The following is a 21321-nucleotide window of genomic DNA, read 5'->3' on the forward strand; positions in this document are numbered from 1 at the left end:
CAAATGAACAAATGAAGTGATCATAGACTCAGCAGGTAACATTACTCTTTATAAAATTCAGCAATTTCTATATTCACTGTAGTCTTTTTTCATAAACAAAACACAGAAAAATGCAGCAGTCTGAGAAAGTTTTATTTCAAAAAACTTCAGAAAAGAAACAAAAAAATACACACAATTTTTGGAATCATAGTACATTTTTCATATTACTTCATATTACTAAATATTGTAAAAGGAGTTAATAGCATTTCATTGTTCTGCAAACATTCTACATTCTGGGATAAAAGATTATTTATGTAAATTATTTGTGAATAGAAATCTATAATTGTTTAGTGTTAAAGTTTCTGGACACAGCAATGTCACTGTAGATTTCATTTCACTAAACCCATTTACATTTCATGTTTACGTTTATAACATTTTATGTTCGATCACACAAAGAAATAGATAAATCATAACTCTGTATCCAGAACCCAGCGTATAGAGGCTGAGTGAATGTGCTGTGGACTTTGTGGAGGAGCCTCATCGTGTCAGAAACACTGTAGAAGGACAGAGTTCCTGCACTGTGATCCACATACACTCCTATTCTGGAGGATGCTGGACCTTGGAGCTCAGTCTTAATGTTGTTGTGCCAGAAAAAGACCGAGGAAGAAGAACACTGCAGACTCCAGGACTGACTGTTGAATCCAAACCCACACTCATTTCCCCATCCTTTCCTGCTGATCTCTTTATATGAGACTGATATGTCGACATCACCGCTCCACTCCACCTCCCAGTAACAGCGTCCACACACACTCTCCATACACATCACCTGAGGCCTGCAGTCAAATCTCTCTGGATGATCAAAGTATCGCTGTTTTGTCATTCTGTGCGTCACCACTCTGTTGTTCTCAGACAGAACGAGTTCAGGATGTATTGTGTTTGGATCCAGAGTCAGATAACAGAAATCTAAAGTAATAAAATGTCCACAGGTTAGATGTTAATCACAGGATTTATAATGTGTGTGTGTTGTACACCTACACTGCAGAAAATCTTCTCTGCTCTTTGGTTCTGAGAATAAATGTTTCTGAGCTGCTGCAGCTGTGGAGACAGACACAAAATAAACATGGAAAAATGATGCGCAAAAAAAGCATGAAAAAAAACGTAAAATTTGATTCTTCACTGCTCAGTTCATCTCAACTGTACATTAGTGGACCAGTGCAAATGCTCATAGTTTGAGGATGTAAGGTAAGATAAGGTGCAGGTGCACTATGGCTCTGAATCTTGTGAGTTAATGTAATGCAATGAACACAACAAAGTGTGTTAATGGAAAGGAAAAAAATTAAGTTTTTTTAAAATTCTTTAAAATTAAAGTTTTTTTTTTTAAACTAATTTCTGCATGAGGGAAGTCCCTCAAAAAGATTGTGTCCAGGGTGAGAGGGGCCAGCCACTATCTTAACTGCCCACATCAGGGCACTGGAAGTGTACAGGTCCTGAAAAGGTGGCAAAATGCAGCCAATCACCTTCTCAGCAGAGTGAAGGCTGTCTGTTTTTGTCTGTTTTTTGAATATGGATTCGATAATGGAGATGTAGAAGTGCTCCATCATTGTCTTTGGTAGTTTGAACTAGTTTAGCTGCCACAGAAAGTACAACATCTGTTGCGTGTTTTAATTAAAGAGTATATGTGCAGCGGCCACTTGAGGTCCCAGGTGATGATGGTTCCCAGGAAACGGAAGGAGTCCACAGTATTAACTGGGGAGTCAAGTTCAAATTCAAATTTTATTTGTATGTGACAAATAAAGTTCAATTTGAATTTGAATTATAGGTGAAGGTGGTGCTGGGTTCTTCCTAAAGTCTCCAACAACCTCCACTGTTTTCACAGCATTAAGCTCCAGGTTGTTCTGACTGCCCCAGGTCACCAGATGGTCAATCTCCCTCGTGTAGGCAGACTCATTCCCATCAGAGATGAGTCCAAAGAGGGTGGTGTCATCCACAAACTTCAGTAGTTTGATGGACTGCTGACTGGAGGTGCAGCTGTTGGTGTACAGGAGCACAGCCTTGTGGGGAACTGGTATTGATGGTCTATGAGTTACAGACATGTTTTTCCAGTCTCACATGCTACTTCCTGTCAGGCAGCAAGTCTGTGACCCATCTACAGGTGGAATGAGGCACATTCAGCTTTAAGAGCTTGTCCTGTAGCAGAGTTGGAATAATAGTATTGCAAGCAGAATCAAAATCCACAAACAGGATCCAAGCATAGGTCCATGTTAATTGCATCATCTACAGAACTTTTGGCTCTATAGGCAAACTGCAGGGTCTGTGATGGATTTGAGGTGGGGCAGCATGAGGTGTTCAAAGCAATATCATTACCACAGATGTCAGAGCAACAGATCTGTACTCATTAAGTCCTGACATCATGTGTTTTCTGGGGATTGGAATAATTTTGGAAGTCTTGAAGCAGGCTGGAACATGGCATGTCTCCAGTGAGGTGTTAAAGATGTCTCTAAATATTAGTGTATTTACCTTGTGGTCGGATTTTGTTTAATTCCTGCTCACAGATTTTGTTGACTCGTTTTTTCAGACCTGAGAGAGATTTCCTCACTTCATCAAATGAGAGATTGAGAATGAAGCTGGGTGAGTCGTCACATCCAGGAGAAACACATAGAGATGGGAAACTCTACAGGGAGGAAATACATCGTAGAAAAGTGTAAGAGATGAATGAATGAATGAATGAAGGAATGAATGAATATCAGTCTGAATCAAAACAAAGATACACTTGTGATCTCAGACAGGAACATTTCTTCTTGCTGTAATGAGCTTTTAGGAGGAAACTTTGTGAGGAACAGCGCCCTCTGTAGATCAGACAGTGAGTGTTACCTGGAGGAAGTGGATGTGATCGGGTGTGTGTGAAAGCTCCTCCAGCTCAGTGACTCTCCTCTTAAGATCAGCAATCTCCTGCTCCAGTTGATTCAGGAGTCGTTCAGCTCGACTCACTTCAGCTTTCTCCTGACTTCTGATCAGCTCCATCACCTCAGAGCGCTTTTTCTCCATGGAGCTGATCAGCTCAGTAAAGATCCTCTCACTGTCATCTACTGCTGCCTGTGAACGCCTCTGTTAGAACACATACATAAGATTAAATTCCATTTATAGATCAGCACTTTTTTTACTGTGACCCTATATTATTCATATTGTGGTAATAGTTGTGTGTATGTGTTTCCTCCTCACCTTAATAATGTCCACAGTCTGTTTCAGCTCCTGCACCTTCTTCTGCTTCTCCTGGATCCTATGCTGGGATTTCATCTGCTCCCCCTTTAGCTCATTCTGAGACCAAATAAAATGTTTTGTTATTTCTGAATCAGGAGTTCTGCATGTTAATAATAACTACAACTAAATAGTTAAACTTCCTGTAACTTTCTGTACATCCCCAGCTTTATGTTTCAGCACTTCTAAAGAAGATTCCATATCAAGGGGCTTTGTGTAGACCATACTAAACATTTTCTCACTTGAAAATCAGTGTGGTTGATAATTCCCTTTTGAGGGAACTCAATGCTGTATCATGGCTGATGCTATAGCAACACTCCTTGTGGAATGGTGTCTAAAGCTCCGTGTGAAATCACACCACTATTTTGGCTAAGGAGGTCATGTGGTGAAGCAGAACACACCAGTAAGACCATAAAGGGCATCTACGTCATATTACTCCAGCTTTCTTTGTATTCAGGAAGCGATCTGTGTATGTTGGTGTCAATTGTGTTGCAAATCAGAGGACTGGTTTGCAATAATAATCCTGAAGGATGACTATCTTTGACATAGGCATTTTGCCAGAGAACAGGAGACTCGCCAGGTTCGGTTTTAGGGGCAAATCATTCCGGTGCAGGGTTCTCTCTTTTGGCTTTGTTTTTTCACTGCTCACTCTCACAAAGTGCATGGAGGTTGCTCTGGCATTATTGCACCACAGGGCAATGACTGCTTCATCTGGTTTTAGATGAAGGACAATGCAGACAATCATTGAGATGCTCTTCTTGCCCACCTGAGGTCCCTTGGCCTCCAGGGAAGTGTGTGCTTTCTCATTGTCAGAGAACCACCTTCTTGGGGTAGTTTGAGATTCACCCATGATGCGGGCATGTCTGTTTCCCACTCGGGTGGATTCCATCCTTTGTGCTGTAAAGGACATCTGCTCAGAATGGCATCTCCACCTGCAGGTGCTGGAACACATATGGCCATTTTTGGCCGGGGGGAAGTGGCTTTGTTCAGCTCTGGGGAGTCGATCTACTGTCCACTGTGGCTTTCTCTTTTTATCAGCCACTCTGGGGCTGGAAACCATGGTGCAGACATAGCCTAGGCTCCATTTGTACACTATTCTCTGCTAGCACTGCCCACAGGGGCCCGAGCCAGGGTATTATCATCGGAAGGATCTGTCTCAGGGCCTTCTTTGGGGGGCACCCTCTGGTCTCTCACTTTCTGCATGGCATCTGAGGCTTTACTGCTGAGCTGAGACCATGTCTCCCCTCCATAGACCTAACAGTGATCCTTGAGCGGCTGTTCCAAGCCCCTTTTGAGCCAAAGGAGTCTCTGAGGAGACTCCATTGAGAAGTTTATGACCCTGGAAACAGATATGTTTTTAGATTTGGCCTCCCTAATAATGATAGGAGTTCAGTAGGCCCCCTCCTGCCTAGAGTTTGCTCCTGACTGCTCATGACCAATGCTGCCCTCCATCTCATGGTGGGATATGTTCCCGATGGCCTCATAATGAACGACCGTAAGGTTTTTCTGCAAGCCTTCTGCCCACCATCCCACAAGCTAGTGAAGCAGGAGAGACTACACCTGCTGTCCCCTGTTCAGGCTGTCAGCACTTACATCCATTGCACTGCTTTGGTGTCTGCAACAAAAGCAATCAGGCCTCCAAGCAGTGCATTGCGCTGGGCAGTGGTGGCCTATGAGGTGCACTGTGTGTCAGGATATTTGTGCTGTGGTGGGTTGGTCCTCTCCTCACACCCTTATTGTATATACCTGGATCCCACTCCTTGGGTCTTACACTGCTAGTGGTGCTTGGCTTCAGGCACATTCATGCCCTATTCACGACAGACATCTTTCGGCTTGTGGCGGCGTTAGCATTGATGTTCCCATGCATGGTCATGAGTCAGCAGAGTGAACAGCAGTGGTCTGAGCACATAGCCCTGAGGGGCCCCAGTGATCAGTGTGGTAATCCGAACTGACTGAGGTCTCCCATACAGGAATTCTAAAGTCTATGAACAGCATTCATACATAGGTGTCCTTTCTGTCCAAGTGTGTAAAGGCCAAAAATAACAATACTTATGTTTTATTGTATTAATTAACCACTGCCTACACGCAGAATCTTCTTGCTGCTTGCACAACTGCCACCTGGTTGCTAAAAGGACTGCCATTTCTTTACCTCCATTGCTGTAGACTGCAGAGGAACACGTGGCCACAGGGCGGGGCAACCCGACCATGCCAAGAGCTATAATCAGTCAGAGTGACGGCACTATTTATTCACCCCCCCTTGGGAAGAGGAGAGAACGTGATGGGGTGTGGTGTCCTCAGGAGGTAAGCTTAGTTTGTCAGGCCATGAATTAACAAATCTGTGTTTTTCCCTTGCAGAGCCATGAATGAGATGGAATCCGACACGCCCTGATTCCACTGCAACCAAAACTTCTTCATTGCTCCACACCAAGGGAAATTTTCACTGCACAAAGCAACCAACTTTAACTGAATAAAATTTCTTCAATCCTTGTTTCAGGTGGGTCTGTGTTTTGCCCTCACCAGTTTCTACATGATTTATACGGACAAGTATTTATTCATTTCAAATTTTGTATTAAGCCAGAGCCTTATTGTGCATTTTTTTATTTGTATGGAGCTACTGAACTAGTTTTAATGTTGGATCTGCCAAAAAAAAGTACAAAATGATTTATATAAATTTTAAGGAATGTTGAAAGTGTATGTTTCTGGTTTTTGTACACAGTAGTAAAATGCAGCACTTTGTACCATAACTTCAGTGTTCTGCGATAGACACAAAGCGTTAAAATTTTTAAAAAGTTATTTGACCTGTGTTGTGGTTTGTATTTTTGTTTATTAGACTATATATATATATATATATAATAATAATTAATGAAACAATTTGGCTTTTTATGTTCAGCTAAGAAACTTTTTTTTTATTGTTTGTTACAAAAACAAGACAAGATTTGATTTTAATAAAATCATTTAAGTTGGATGGACTTCAGGTCATATTTGTTACCTCATAAAAATGCTTTTGATAGACTGCTTTATTATTTTAATTTGACTTAATTTTTCGAAAATCAATCTAATAGAACAAAACACAAAAAATTGAAATGAAAACAGAAAATAATATAAACATCAACGCCTTAAAAACACTGTTACAGAGCTTTAACATGGATCATAAAATGCTGTAAGAATGATTGGGTGTTGGCTGTTCAGAGTGCACAGAACTCTCTGCCTTGTTTAACACTTCCTTTCCAAATAGCACTGATTTCAACTGAATCTAAATTATATTAGACATAGAATTTGAATAAACGTACTTGGAAAAGTATAATGATCTCCAGTTCTCACCTGTTTTTTAGTTCTTTCTGCTTTAGCTGCAACAGTATCATGACCTTTGTGTTTATCCATCGTACACAAGTAGCAGATGAAGCTTTGGTCAGTACGACAGTAGATCTCCATCAGTTTGTCATGTTCAGAGCAGATCTTCTCTTGGAGCTCTGCACAGGCTTCAACTAACTTGTGCTTTTTAAAGGCAGGAGACTGATAGTGAGGTTTAAGATGATCTTCACAAAATGAAGCCAAGCAAACCAGACAGGAATTAACAGCTTTGCGTTTTCTCCCAATACAGGAATCACATTTCACAGACATTTCAGTCTTCTTCATTTCCTCCACCACCTCAGCCAGCATGTTGTTCCTGCGTAAAGCAGGCCTTGGACTGAACGTCTCTCTACACTGTGGGCAGCTGTACACACTCCTCTGATCTTCTTTATCCCAGAAGCCATTAATACACACCTTACAGAAATTGTGGCCACAGGGAGTGGTCACTGGATCCTTCAGGATATCCAGACACACTGGACAGCTGAACTGATCCTGATCTGTGAAAATACCAGCCTCAGCCATTTTCTGTGAGTCTTACACTGAGAAAGCAAGAGAGAATGAGAGTGAGAGGGAAAAAGCGAGAGAGAGGGAGGGAGGGAATGAGTAAGGGAGGTACAAAGGGAGGGGCAGAAGGCAAGCCACTTTGAGTTTCTTATGTTTCGTTTCCTTTGAAATGAGCTTTCTGGTTTTGTTTGTGGTGTAGAGTGAGAGAGATAGTGGGTGTGGCTTTAAATACACAGTTCAGGTGTATAGAATTTTTATAGTGTAAATGAGCTTACAGGTGGACTGAATATTGATTTCCTATAAATATCTGTTTCATGATCATATATTGCATATTTGAATGTGTTTATATCATCACTGGAATGTTTCTGTATAAAAGCGTAATTGACATCACGGATTCATTCAACATCAGAAGTGACACCTTTATGTCACTAAAGTGTATCTGAAACAAATTTATTAACTAAAACAAATGTACAAAAGTAAGAGTAGTCGGCTTATTGAGTCTAAATACTACTAGTGAAGAAAAAATTATTAACGTTTTAAAGTATTTTTATTAAAATATTATTGTTAGTATTGTTAGTTTTGATTTTTCCTTACCAGTGGCAGCAGTTATTTGTTTGCTTTTCCATTTCTCTTTTGATCTATTGTCCATCCTGGACTGTCTTTTGCTTCATTCCCCTCATGTTTTTACTTCTTCTTTTGTATATATCAGGTAAATCCCTAGCAAATTAATAAATGAAGCGACAGTAGACTCAGTGTCACAGGCTCCACCCCTCGTCAGCGCACTCGCGCTCCTTACTGTAATTGATTGCACCTGCTCCTTGTTTTCTGTGCACGCGCTCTCCTACTTAATCTCCTCTCCTTCACCCGTTTAACTCCTCCGTCTGTTCGTGCCTGTCATTCCGCTACAGTTCGCCCGTTACACTTAGCAGGTAACTTTTTTCTTTTCTTTTTTTTACATTATGTCCTACTACATGGAGCTATTAAGCAACTGATTTATAAATTCAGCTATTTCTATCTTCACTGTAGTGGGGGTTTTTTTTAAATTTTTTTTATTTAATGTCTACTAGCAGCAACACACAAAGATCCAGCAGAAAGTTTTATTTCTAAACAAACACAAAAAAATCCACACTTTTTTTGGAAACATAGTACATTCTTCACATCACTATAATAAATCTTGTAAAAGGAGTCAGTTTAATAACATTTCTTTGTTCTACAAACATCCAACATTCTGTGATAAAAGATTTATTAATTAACTTTTGTGACTAGAAATCTATTTATAATTTTTTTAGTGTTAAAGTTTCTAGACAAAGCAATGTCACTGTAGCCTCTAGATTTAATTACATTAAACCCATTTTCAAACATTTTATTTTCGATCACACAAAGAAATTCCCTATCCTAACTCTCCCTATCCAGAACCCAGCATATAGAGGCTGAGTGAATGTGGTGTGGACTCTGTGGAGGAGCCTCGCTGTATCAGAGACGCTGTAGAAGGACAGAGTTCCTGCACTGTGATCCACATACACTCCTGTTCTGGAGGATGCTGCTGAGCTTAGTCTTAATGTTGTTGTGCCGGAAAAAGACAGAGGAAGAACACTCCAAGACTGACTGTTGAATCCAAACCCACACCCATTACCCTCTCTTTTCCTGCTGATCTCTTTATATGAGACTGATATGAAAACATCACTGCTCCACTCCACCTCCCAGTAACAGCGTCCACACACACTCCTTACACAACACCTGAGTCCAGGAGTCAAATGTCTCTGGATAATCAGAGTATTGCTGTTCTGTTCCACTGCGTGTCACCACTCTGTTCTTCTCAGACAGGATGAGTTCAGGATGTTCTGTGTTTGGATCCAGAGTCAGATAACAGAAATCTAAAGTAATAAAATGTCCACAGGTTAGATGTTAATCACAGGATTTATAATAAGTGTAAGTAACTCTTTTTCTGTCCTCCTAATGCTGATCTAAAAAAATGGATCTGATTTATATAAACAATGCAGATATTTAACACTCTGTGTGTGTTGTACACCTACACTGCAGAAAATCTTCTGTACTCTTTGGTTTTGAGGATAAAATCTTCTGAACTCCTGCAGCTGTGGAGACAGAGATTAGAAATGTTAAAAATGTCATGTTTGGCATCTGTTCAGATTTGTAACTTTAATGCATCAACAAAAATAAAATTAACAAAAAAACAAAGTTATTAATTGTGGAGTATATCGTGTGGTAAACCTTCATTTAAGCACAATGGGTTGCTTTAGATTGACAATTGTCGAATTTTGAAGCGGATGTTAGTGGATTAGAGAGATCCTCTTGAGAACCCAAAACAACACGTTGATGGTTAACTGATTAGTTGGTTGATTGACTTATGATAGTCATAATTATAGTCATAATCATAATGTCAAAATTATCATAATGTAAATCACAATTGTCATAATTATGATTGTGTTATTGTTCATAAGTGTTTATGTGAAACTACTAGATTTGTGGAACATGAACGATAGGTAACTTAGCCATGTGAATGCTAATTTGTGTGAGATTCATGTGATGTATTTGCAATTCATTACAATTTAAAGACAATTTTAAAAGATACTTATTGCACTGTCTGTATACACAGGTCAGGTTTTTTTTTTGGTATTGAATTAAGAGAATGTGGATTACTTAATTTAAGATGGCGAGCCACCCCAGGATTTAACCTCAACATGAGAAGAGGAGGAATAAAGATATCTTTACAGCTACTTTCCAACTTGGTGAAGTAATTTTCATTGGTAGGATTTTGGATTTGCACTTGCACATGAGTGGAAATCAATTTGGATCACCCCAGGGACAAAACTTTTAGTAGGTTTGCAAAACTGTTTCTAGAGACTGATGTCAGTGTTTTGGTTGGTCATTTTCATTGTCTCATACAGTGGAACCTCACTTAATGAGCATTATTCATTCCCGTATCTTACTCGTAATGCGGAACACTTAAGCGAAACAATTTTTTCCCATAGGAATCAATGTAAAATATGATAATGCACTAAAAGGAAGCACATGCTACAGTAGTTTGTAGCAAGCCAGAAAGGAGAGCAGCTGTAGTTGATATTCTGTGAGTCTAAAAAAAAATTGGAACCCACATTGGTAGTATCACAGATAGTTTGCCTAGTTCAATTTGTATATTGTTGAGGTTGAGAATGTAAAGGTTGAGAACTCGGCAAGACTCTTCTCTTTCTACCTTACAACAGTCTAGGAAAATCTTATACAGCCTACTGCCCCCTGCATCTGAAATACTGCCACTCTATGTGCAAAGTCTTCAGCTGTAGTTTACCTCAATGTCCTAGACTCAGCTTTTGATAGCGTGGAGGATGGTGACGACCTTTTTGCCAAGTTCCTAAATACATTGCAGGATGCAAGAGAAAAGCCATCCATGTACTTGCAACATTTGCACACTAGTCTCCTCAAACTATGGGGGAGGTGGTATTTCTGTTGATGACATTGACCGACAACTCCTGAAACAATTCTGTCAGGGTTGCTTTCGACAACACGCTAATAACACACCTTCATCTCAAGCATAAGAAAAGCCAGCCCTCCATTTCCTGAGTTACTCTTTCAGTTGAACAGCCAAGAGAATAAACATCTGACAAAAGAAAGTCGCATTAGGCAGCATCTGGGTGCACAAAGGCAAAAGGCCAGCTCTTATGTTGTGACTGCACATTCCCTTGAACCAGAGCACACAGAGATTGCTAAATTAAAAACCAAGTTGCGAAGCTCCAAGGTCAGCTTGCTAAACAAAAACCCAAACTAACAAAGGAAACTACGTCTCCAATGACTGACGCTGTTCTTGAATTAAGGCAACAGGTTACGCTACTCCAAGTCAAATTACGAAACTTAAGGATCAGAAGAGTCCAAAGCCAAAGGGTGACTTAAGTGAAACCATGTGTAACATCCCAACGTGAACCCTCCCCAGAATGCTAATTACTCACGTGACTCGCCCATTGTTTTCCCACGGATTTAAATACCCCATGCACGCATTGTTTTACGCGAAGTATCGTCCTCACGTGACCTACTGAGCGTTTCTGTGTTTGAGATTGATATTGTGTATGATCCTTGCCTGTTTTCCACGTCTGATTCTTGCTTTGCCTCTGATATTGATTTCCGTGTATGACCCTGCCTGTTTCTCTGACTGCACGCTTAGTTTTGTGCTTTTGGTTTTGTTTTCTCGTCCCAGTAGTTTTCCGGTTTTGACTCGCGTTTATTTTTTGACTTTGATTTTTTGACTTCGATTTTTTGACTTCGATTTAGCCTGTGTGTTTATTAATAAAGATCCGCTTATGGATTCGATTCCTGCAGCCTCCGGCTCATCCTTACACCATGCAACTGTGCTTAAATCCTTTTCAAGCGAGTACTCTTGCTGCTGTTCAGAAGTCGCATGACCTTGATACTGGATCCCAAGTAACCAGCAAACGGTCAAGATATCTTTACAGCTCATCACCACTGTCAGCTTGGTACTTTGCACTGGTAGGATTTTGGATTTGCACTTGCACCTGAGTGGAAAACAATTTGGATCACTCCAGGGACAAAATTTTTTGTTGGTTTGCAAAACTGTTTCTAAGACTGATGTCTGTGTTCTGGTTGGTCATTTTCATTGTCTCATATGTATTGTTGTTTAATTGCTGCATATTCATTCTCTATTATTGACAATTTGTGTTTTTGGGTCAGTAACAAAAGAGCATTGTATTTTCAACTTGAGTAGTTGTAACACTGTGACAGTCGCAACCATTTGTTTAATTGTAAATTTTGATAATTTAACTTAAAAAAAAAACTTAAATAGGAACACTAAATAACACAATATTTGAGATACGAAAATATGAGGTTTTCATTTATAATAATATTTTACTGTTTTTTTTATTTTACATAAAGTGTATACAGTACATACTTTCTGTCCTTTTTTTGCATGTAAATCTCAGGCAATATATGCTGGTATAATTTATTTGAGGTTGTGGTGGGTTTCCTTTGTTTTGCTTGTCAACCCTGCTCTCCATGCAAACCTAAATACTGGTCTATTATCTGAGTCTATCTCTGCAGGCGTGTCTAAAGAGGAAGCACATGCTACATGTTTGTTTGCTAAATTTATCTTGATGTAATTATATTCAGGCTTGTTACTTGCTTCCTTCTCATTTCTGTTATGATGCATAACAAATGTGTGGTTGTTTACCTTGTGGATGGATTTTTGGTATTAAGACTTCCCATTCATCAGGCATAATCATAAAATATAAATACAGCAGGTCCTCGCTTTACGACGTCCTCGACCTATGGCGTTTCGTGGTTACGTCGCCATCTCCCATAACTTTATTTAGAAAGTCTTGTTCCATCATTCTGACGTACGGCGTTTGCAACGTTAAAACAAATTTCGCGCGGGAACTAGTTGGCGAGCGGAGCGGACGAATACGTAGTCAGGCAGAGCTATACGAGGAAGACGGCTTTGTTTACATTCGCCGGTTGTATGCCATATTGGTTTGTGCTACATTCGCTTTCTTTCGTTTGTGTTGTTTTTCTGGAAACTTTTTGCCCTTCATTATGGCTCCCAAGTGTAAGTCAGACTCTTCTGATGGCAGTGCTTCGAAGAAATGGACAGCCATCTCCATGGAAGTGAAATTAGATATAATAAAACGCTCGGAAATGGGCGAAACACCGACGAACATTGGCCGGTTGCTTGGCCTAAGTCGCACGACTGTCTCGACGATCATCGGCGATAAACTTGAACATGTGAAAGGATCTGCTCCTGTGAAATCAACTGTGATTACAAAGCAGTGTAGTAGTCTCATTATTGAGATGGAAAGATTATTAGTGCTTAAAGGTTAAAGGAGTAAAGGTAAGGAATTGTTCTCTTTTTTTTTAATTTATTTCTTATTTTTACTGTACAGTGTTTTTATGTCCTAGATTATGATTTTACCAGTGTTGGCATAGGTGAGTGACATAGGTACTTATGTACAGTATGTGAGTTCGGACTTAAGGCGAAAATCACGTTACTTCACGCCGTAGGAACGGAATTCCGATGTAAGTCGAGGACCTGCTGTAATCATATTTAAGTTATAGAGCGTGTGTTTGTACACCTACATTGCAAATTGTGTTCGTTGATCTTTGGTCCTGAGGGTAAAATCATCTGAGTTGCTGCAGCTGTGGAGACAGAAAAATGGGGTGGAAAAATATCATGAAAAAGATTTTTTTTAAAAACTGATTCCTCACTCAATTGGGCATCTTTCAGGATTTTAATTTAAGGCATCATGTTTAAATAGATTTTGATGAAGTATTGTTAATTTGTCTATTAAATTATTCTAGAATTCTATGTATATCTAATTATGCTAATATTTTGTAATTTTATGCAGTCCTGTTCCTGCTTACAAGTTACAAGTTTCTGATTATTGTTGTTCTATGAATTTTATCACTCTCTTTACTGTGATGCAGAAACAATGATTGCTTGTTTACCTTGTGGACGGATTTTGTTGAATTCCTCCTCACAGATTTGCTCGACTCGTTTTTTTTAGATGTGAGAGAGATTTCCTCACTCCATCAAATGAGAGATGTTGATTGACAGTGAAGCTGGGTGAGTCTTCACATCCAGGAGAGACACAGAGAGACGGGAAACTCTACAGAAAGGAAACACATCATAGAGAAGGGGAAAAGTGTAGGAGAGGAACGAATGAATCTCAGACTGAATCAGACCAAAGACACACTTGTGATCTCAGACAGGGTGAAAGCTCCTCCAGCTCAGTGACTCTCCTCTTAAGATCAGCAATCTCCTGCTCCAGTTGATTCAGGAGTCGTTCAGCTCGACTCACTTCAGCTTTCTCCTGAGCTCTGATCAGCTCCTTCACCTCCGAGCGCTTTTTCTCCACAGAGCTGATCAGCTCAGTAAAGATCCTCTCACTGTCATCTACTGCTGCCTGTGAACGTATCTGTTAGAACACACACACACACACATTCATTTAAAGATAAGCTCTTACAGTGACTATAATTTGTGTTTAGGTAAATCTCTCAGTTTCTTCCTCACCTTAATAATGTCCACAGTCTGTTTCAGCTCCTGCACCACCTTCTGCTTCTCCTGGATCAGCTGCTGGGATTTCATCTGCTCCTCCTTTAACTCATTCTGAGATCAAATGAAACACATTTCATTATTTTTGTATCAGGTTATAACTGCAGCTAGATATAATATAACATAACATAATACAAACTAAACAAAACTGTGACATTACCCATTAAGTTGTAAGTTTACATGTAAAACTGAATCAGAATCACTTTATTTATCTAGAGCATTCACCAATATACAGAATACACAATGTGCACAAGATCACCACACACACACACAAACACACACTCATACAAGTACGTGTGGCCGATCTGTGGCTTTTTTCTTTTTTCTGTGTTTTTTTTAACACTGTTCTAGCACTTCCTCAGACATGTCTACTGTATTTTATACAAATAATGTTGGGTGTTGGCTGGGTGGTTAACCGGATTAACCGGATTAACCCTTCTAACCAGCAACCATTAAACGTTTTCATTTTACTGTCTATGACAATCACGTGAGATTAATTAAATCAGCTAAAACAAATAAATTATATTTAAATGAATCAGATTAGATTAATAAATTAATCTAAATTATATTAAAAAATAGAATTTGTAGAAACTGACATATTGCCTCACCTGTTTTTCAGTTCTTTCCACTTTAGCTGCAACAGTATCATGACCTTTGTGTTTATCCATCGTACACAAGTAACAGATGAAGCTTTGGTCAGTATGACAGTAGATCTCCTTCAGTTTGTCATTTCATTTCATTTCATTGCCTATCTCAGGAGTCATCGGGCATCAAGGCAGGATGCCAACCCATCACAGGGCACACACACACAATCCGGGCAATTTAGAGACTCCAATCAGCCAAGAAGCATGTCTTTGGACTGTGGGAGGAAACCGGAGCACCCAGAGGAAACCCACCAAGCACGGGGTGAACATGCACGCTCCACACACACAGTGAGCGGGAGCAAGACTCAAACCCAGGACGTGTGAGCTGAACGTGTTAACCACTAAGCCACCGTGCCACCTTCAGTTTCTCATGTTCAGAGCAGATCTTCTCTTGGAGCTCTGCACAGGCTTCAACTAACTTGTGCTTCTTAAAGGCAAGAGACTGATAGTGAGGTTGAAGATGATCTTCACAATAAGAGGCCAAACAAACCAAACATGTACTGAGAGCTTTGCGTTTTCTGCGAATGCAGGAATCACAATCCACATCAGGTTCAGTCTTCAGTTCCTCCACCACCTCAGCCAGCTGTTATTCCTGCGTAAAGCAGGCCTTGGAGTAAAAGTCTCTCTACACTGGGGGCAGCTGTACACACTCCTCTGATCTTCTTTGTCCCAGCAGCCATTAATACACACCTTACAGAAATTGTGGCCACAGGGAGTAGTCACTGGATCCTTCAGGATATCCAGACACATTGGACAGCTGAACTGATCCTGATCTGTGGAAATACCAGCCTCAGCCATTTTCTGTGAGTCTTACTCTGAGAAAGCAAGAGAGAATGAGACAGAGGAGGAGAGAGAGTGGAAGGGAGGGAGGAAAGGAATGTCGGATGGAGGTACAAAGGGAGGGGCAGAAGGCAAGCCACTCTGAGTTTATGTTTCGTTTCCTTTGAAATGAGCTTTCTGGTTTTGTTTGTGGTGTAGAGTGAGAGAGATAGTGGGTGTGGCTTTAAATACACAGTTCAGGTGTATAGAATTTTTATAGTGTAAATGAGCTTCCCTCTGATTTAAAGATTCAATATTTATATTGATTTTCTGTACATATATGTTTCATGATCATATATTGCATATTTGAATGTGTTTACATCATCACTGGAACGTTTCTGTATAAAAGTCTAATTGACATCATGGATTCATTCAACATCAGAAGTGACACCTTTGTCACTAAAGTGTATCTGAAACAAATCATGTAACAAAAACAAAGATAGAAAAGTACAAAAGTAAGGGTTGTCAGCTTCTTGAGTCTAAATCCAACTAGTGAACAAAACATTTGTGACTATATTTGCATTTCCATTTCTCTTTTGATCTATTGTCCATCCTGAACCTACCTTTTGCTTCATTCTCCTCAAATCTTTACTTTTCATTTTAAATAGATCAGGTAAATCCCTAGCAAATGAACAAATGAAGTAACAGTAGACTCAGCAGGTAACATTACTCTTTTTACATTATGTCCTACTACAAGGAGCCATTGAGCAACAGATTTATAAAATTCAGCAGATTCTATATTCACTGTAGTCTTTTTTCATATAAAGTCTACCGGCAGCGAAACACAGAAAAATGCAGCAGTCTGAGAAAATTTTATTTCTGAAGAAACACAAAATACACACATTTTTCTTGGGAAACGTAGAAGAGTTTTCATATCACTATAATAAATCGTGTAAAAGGAGTCGGTTTAATAACATTTCATTGTTCTACAAACATCCTCCATTCTGTGATAAAAGATTATTTATGTAACTTATTTGTGAATAGAAATATATTTATAATTGTTTAGTGTTAAAGTTTCTAGACACAGCAATGCCACTATAGCTGTAGCCTGTAGATTTAATTACATTCAACACATTTACAAACATTTTATTTTTGATCACACAAAGAAACTGGTAAATCATAACTCTGTATCCTAATCCCAGCGTATAGAGGCTGAGTGAATGTGGTGTGGACTCTGTGGAGGAGCCTCATCGTGTCAGTGACGCTGTAGAAGGACAGAGTTCTTGCACTGTGATCCACATACACTCCTATTCTGGAGGATGCTGGACCTCGGAGCACAGTCTTAATTTTGTTGTGCCGGAAAAAGACAGAGGAAGAAGAACACTCCAGACTCCAGGACTGACTGTTGAATCCAAACCCACACTCATAACCCCGTCCTTTCCTGCTGATCTCTTTATATGAGACTGATATGAACACATCACCGCTCCTCTCCACCTCCCAGTAACAGCGTCCACACACACTCTCCTTACACAACACCTGAGTCCAGGAGTCAAATCTCTCTGGATGATCAGAGTATTGTTGTTGTGTCTTGCTGAGTGTCACCACTCTGTTCTTCTCAGACAGAATGAGATTAGGATGTTCTGTGTTTGGATCCAGAGTCAGATAATGGAAATCTAAAGTAATAAAATGTCCACAGGTTAGATGTTAATCACAGGATTTATAATAAGTGTGTGTGAGACACCTGTCTGTGTTTCTATCCTCCTAATGCTGCTCTATCAGATTTAGATAAACAATACATACATTTAACAATCTGTGTGTGTGTGTGTGTGTTTTGTACACCTACACTGCAAAAAATCATCTCTGCTCTTTGGTTCTGAGGGTAAAATCTTCTGAACTGCTGCAGCTGTGGAGACAAAGAGGTAAAATGGAGTTGGAAAAATTATAATAATGTCAGATTTTCTGTCATGCATCTGTCCAATTTTAATGCATTAACAATGATTTTACAAAACATGTAAGATTAGTTTGTGATTTTTTGATTAAGTTTCATTGTTTGTCTGCTAAATTTATCTTGATGTAATTTTATTCAGTCTTGTTACTCGCTTCCTTCTTATTTCTGTTATGATGTATAACAAATGTTTGCTTCTTACCTTGTAAGACTTCCTCAACTTGTTGTTTCAAATCTTAATGTAAAAAAATATTACCCAACATCAGTCATCAGGTACAATCATAAAATACATTGAATAAAATTATAAACGCAACACTTTTGTTTTTGCCCCCATTTTTCATGAGCTGAACTCAAAGATCTAAGACTTTTTCTATGTACACAAAAGGCCTATTTCTCTCAAATATTGTCCACAAATCTGTCTAAATCTGTGTTAGTGAGCACTTCTCCTTTGCCGAGGTAATCCATCCACCTCACAGGAGTGGCATATCAAGATGCTGATTAGACAGCATGATTATTGTACAGGTGTGCCTTAGGCTGACCACAATAAAAGGACCACTCTAAAATGTGCAGTTTTATCACACAGCACAATGCCACAGATGTGGCAAGTTTTGAGGGAGCGTGCAATTGGCATGATGACTGTAGGAATGTCCACCAGCGCTGTTGCCCGTGAATTGAATGTTCATTTCTCTACCATAAGCCGTCTCCAAAGGCGTTTCAGAGAATTTGGCAGTACATCCAACCGGCCTCACAACCGCAGACCATGTGTAACCACACCAGCCCAGGACCTCCACATCCAGCATCTTCACCTCCAAGATCGTCTGAGACCAGTCACCCAGACAGCTGCTGCAACAATCGATTTGCATAACCAAAGAATTTCTACACAAACTGTCAGAAACCGTCTCAGGGACGCTCATCTGTATGCTCGTCGCCCTCATCGGGGTCTCGACCTGACTGCAGTTCGTCGTCGTAACCGACTTCAGTGGGCAAATGCTCACATTCGATGGCGTCTGGCACTTTGGAGAGGTGTTCTCTTCACGGATGAATCCCGGTTTTCACTGTACAGGGCAGATGGCAGACAGCGTGTATGGTGTCGTGTGGGTGAGCGGTTTGCTGATGTCAACGTTGTGGGTCAAGTGGCCCATGGTGGCGGTGGGGTTATGGTATGGGCAGGCCCATGTTATGGACAACGAACACAGGTGCATTTTATTGATGGCATTTTGAATGCACAGAGATACTGTGACGAGATCCTGAGGCCCATTGTTGTGCCATTCATCCACGACCATCACCTCATGTTGCAGCATGATAATGCATGGCGCCATGTTGCAAGGATCTGTACACAATTCCTGGAAGCTGAAAACATCCCAGTTCTTGCATGGCCAGCATACTCACCGGACATGTCACTCATTGAGCATGTTTGGGATGCCCTAGATTGGCATATAAGACAGCAGGTTCCAGTTCCTGCCAATATCCAGCAACTTCGCACAGCCATTGAAGAGGAGTGGACCAACATTCCACAGGCCACAATCAACAACCTGATCAACTCTATGTGAAGATGTGTTGCACTGCACGAGGCAAATGGTGGTCACACCAGATACTGACTAGTTTTTGTGTGTGTTTTTTATATATATATATATATATATATATATATATATATGATCTTTAGGTTAAACAGTGTGTTTTGTATACCTACATTGCAGATTGCGTTTGTTGATCTTTGGTTCTGAGGGTAAAATCATCTGAGCTGCTGCAGCTGTGGAGACAAAATGGAAGCAGAAAAATAAAAAATAAAAAAGCTTGAAACTCAGTGTGGCATCTTTCCAGATTTTAATCTAAGGTATCATGTTTAATTAGAGTTTGATGAAGTTCTGTTGATTATTCTGGTAAATTATTCTAGAATTCTATCTCTATCTAATTATGCAGTCCTATTCCTGCTTACACATTACAAGTTCCTGATTATTGTTGAATTTCATGGCTCTCTTTACTGTGATACAGAAACAATATTTTACCTTTACCTTGTGGTCTAATTTTCTTGAATTCCTCCTCACAGATTTGCTCGACTCGTTCTTTCAGATCTGAGAGAGATTTCCTCACTCCATCAAATGAGAGATGTTGATTGACAGTGAAGCTGGGTGAGTCTTCACATCCAGGAGAGACACAGAGAGACGGGAAACTCTACAGAGAGGAAACATCATAGAGAAGGAGAAAAGTGTAGGAGAGGAACGAATGAATCTCAGACTGAATCAGACCAAAGACACACTTGTGATCTCAGACAGGAACATTTCTTCTTGCTGTAATGAGCTTTCAGGAGGAAACTTTGTGAGGAACAGCGCCCTCTGTAGATCAGACAGTGAGAGTTACCTGGAGGAAATGGATGTCATCGGGTGTTTGTGAAAGCTCCTCCAGCTCAGTGACTCTCCTCTTAAGATCAGCAATCTCCTGCTCCAGTTGATTCAGGAGTCGTTCAGTTTGACTCACTTCAGCTTTCTCCTGAGTTCTGATCAGCTTCTTCACCTCCGAGCGCTTTTTCTCCATGGAGCTGATCAGCTCAGTAAAGATCCTCTCACTGTCACCTACTGCTGCCTGTGAACGCATCTGTAAGTAGACACACACACATCCATTTAAAGATCAACTCTTTCTCTTACAGTCACTATAATTTGTGAGTGTTTAGACGAATCTCTCGGTTTCCTCCTCACCTTAATAATGTCCACAGTCTGTTTCAGCTCCTGCACCTTCTTCTGCTTCTCCTGGATCCTCTGCTGGGATTTCATCTGCTCCTCCTTTAACTCATTCTGAGACAAAATAAAACACATTCATTATGTGTGGCTTTTTGTGGCTTTTTTTTTTTTCCAAGTAATAACTAAATCTAAATATACCCACATTACAGTGCACTAGAAATCAACCCAACTAAACAAACTGTTTCTAATGTAAACACTGTATTAACCCTGTTCTAGCACTTCCCCATTCATGTGTCTACACTGTTTTACCTGGATAGTGTTATACCAGTAATGCTGGATGTTGACTGTGCGGTCTGACCGGATTAACACTTCTGACCAGCAACCATTTAACATTTCATTTCACAGTGTATAATAATCACATAAAATGAATAAAATCAGCTACACTAGAAATTGACATGAAAAATTAAAATATTGTCCAGTTCTCACCTGTTTTTCACTTCTCCTTGCTTTAGCTGCAACAGTATCATGACCTTTGTGTTTATCCATCATACACAAGTAGCAGATGAAGCTTTGGTCAGTATGACAGTAGATCTCCTTCAGTCTGTCATGTTCAGAGCAGATCTTATCTTGGAGCTCTGCCCCGGCTTTGACTAATTTGTGCCTCTTGAAGGCAGGAGACTGATAGTGAGGTTGAAGATGATCTTCACAATAAGAAGCCAAGCAAACCAGACAGGAATGAACAGCTTTGCGTTTTCTCCCAATGCAGGAATCACACTCCACATCTCCAGGTCCAGTGTAACAGTGAGCAGGAGAAGCAGCCTGTGGTTGAGTCTTCTGGTTCTTAACCGCTTTAGCCATCGTGTCCATCCACAGAACAGTGTGAGTCTTTTGAGTTTTGTTTACTCTGAAATGAGCTTCCTGCTTCTTTTGGTTATAATATGTAGGAGTGAGTGGGTGTGGTTTTAAAGAGACAGGCTTTAACTCTACAATACCAGTTGTACCCTAGTTGCTTTCCTGAAAATCGTGTTGTATACAATTTGAAATTTGAGAAATAGAACGTTTAGAAAGTGTTGGGGTTTTTTGGGTAAACATAAAAAGGCAAACATAAAAAGGAGCAAACCAAAGGAAATGTTTGAAATG

At 40.0% G+C, this 21321-nt stretch overlaps 2 protein-coding genes, 1 long non-coding RNA gene and 1 pseudogene across 4 annotated transcripts; 1 reads left to right on the plus strand and 3 right to left on the minus strand.

Annotated features, from left to right (window-relative positions):
* Window positions 1-115: 115 nt before the first annotated feature.
* LOC131368170 (E3 ubiquitin/ISG15 ligase TRIM25-like) lies at window positions 116-7162 on the minus strand. Of its 2 annotated transcripts, XM_058414119.1 has the most exons (6): window positions 6556-7161; window positions 3199-3294; window positions 2851-3084; window positions 2497-2650; window positions 1015-1074; window positions 116-942 (listed from the first exon to the last, which is right to left on the minus strand). In XM_058414119.1, the coding sequence occupies exons 1-6, from the start codon at window positions 7105-7107 to the stop codon at window positions 416-418; spliced, it is 1623 nt and encodes a 540-aa protein (XP_058270102.1). In that variant the 5' UTR covers window positions 7108-7161; the 3' UTR covers window positions 116-415. The 2 variants fall into 2 exon arrangements, with proteins under 2 accessions (XP_058270102.1, XP_058270103.1); XM_058414120.1 differs by lacking the exon at window positions 1015-1074 and having other exon boundaries at window positions 6556-7162.
* A 64-nt stretch (window positions 7163-7226) lies between these two features.
* Window positions 7227-13742, plus strand: LOC131368179 (uncharacterized). Its single transcript, XR_009207012.1, has 3 exons — window positions 7227-8018; window positions 8503-12937; window positions 13611-13742. It is a non-coding gene; the product is annotated as an uncharacterized LOC131368179 (long non-coding RNA).
* Window positions 8173-15600, minus strand: LOC131368177 (E3 ubiquitin/ISG15 ligase TRIM25-like; annotated as a pseudogene).
* Window positions 15601-16494: 894 nt separating this feature from the next.
* LOC131368174 (tripartite motif-containing protein 16-like) lies at window positions 16495-21112 on the minus strand. The gene is made up of 8 exons (XM_058414126.1): window positions 20668-21112; window positions 20200-20295; window positions 19865-20098; window positions 19519-19678; window positions 19197-19256; window positions 17709-17741; window positions 17405-17464; window positions 16495-17234 (listed from the first exon to the last, which is right to left on the minus strand). Exons 1-8 carry the CDS (start codon window positions 21046-21048, stop codon window positions 16708-16710), a joined length of 1551 nt encoding a protein of 516 aa, XP_058270109.1. The 5' UTR covers window positions 21049-21112; the 3' UTR covers window positions 16495-16707.
* Between the last annotated feature and the right edge of the window lie 209 nt (window positions 21113-21321).

This window comes from Hemibagrus wyckioides, linkage group LG17 (assembly GCF_019097595.1).
Source record: "Hemibagrus wyckioides isolate EC202008001 linkage group LG17, SWU_Hwy_1.0, whole genome shotgun sequence".
Lineage (NCBI taxonomy): Eukaryota > Metazoa > Chordata > Actinopteri > Siluriformes > Bagridae > Hemibagrus > Hemibagrus wyckioides.

What these genes read in the sequence shown, in the direction of transcription:
- LOC131368170 (XM_058414119.1), bottom strand. Translation starts at nt 7,107, where the DNA reads ATGGCTGAGGCTGGTATTTTCACAGATCAGGATCAGTTCAGCTGTCCA. An exon ending in AAACAAAATCCGACCACAAG is followed by an intron (nt 1,075 to 2,496) that starts GTAAATACACTA and finishes CTGTCTCCACAG; the next exon opens with CTGCAGCAGCTCAGAAACAT. An exon ending in CAGAGAAGATTTTCTGCAGT is followed by an intron (nt 943 to 1,014) that starts GTAGGTGTACAA and finishes TTATTACTTTAG; the next exon opens with ATTTCTGTTATCTGACTCTG.
- LOC131368174 (XM_058414126.1), bottom strand. Translation starts at nt 21,048, where the DNA reads ATGGACACGATGGCTAAAGCGGTTAAGAACCAGAAGACTCAACCACAG. An exon ending in ATGACATCCATTTCCTCCAG is followed by an intron (nt 19,679 to 19,864) that starts GTAACTCTCACT and finishes TCCTCTCTGTAG; the next exon opens with AGTTTCCCGTCTCTCTGTGT. An exon ending in CAACAAACGCAATCTGCAAT is followed by an intron (nt 17,742 to 19,196) that starts GTAGGTATACAA and finishes TTTTACATTAAG; the next exon opens with ATTTGAAACAACAAGTTGAG.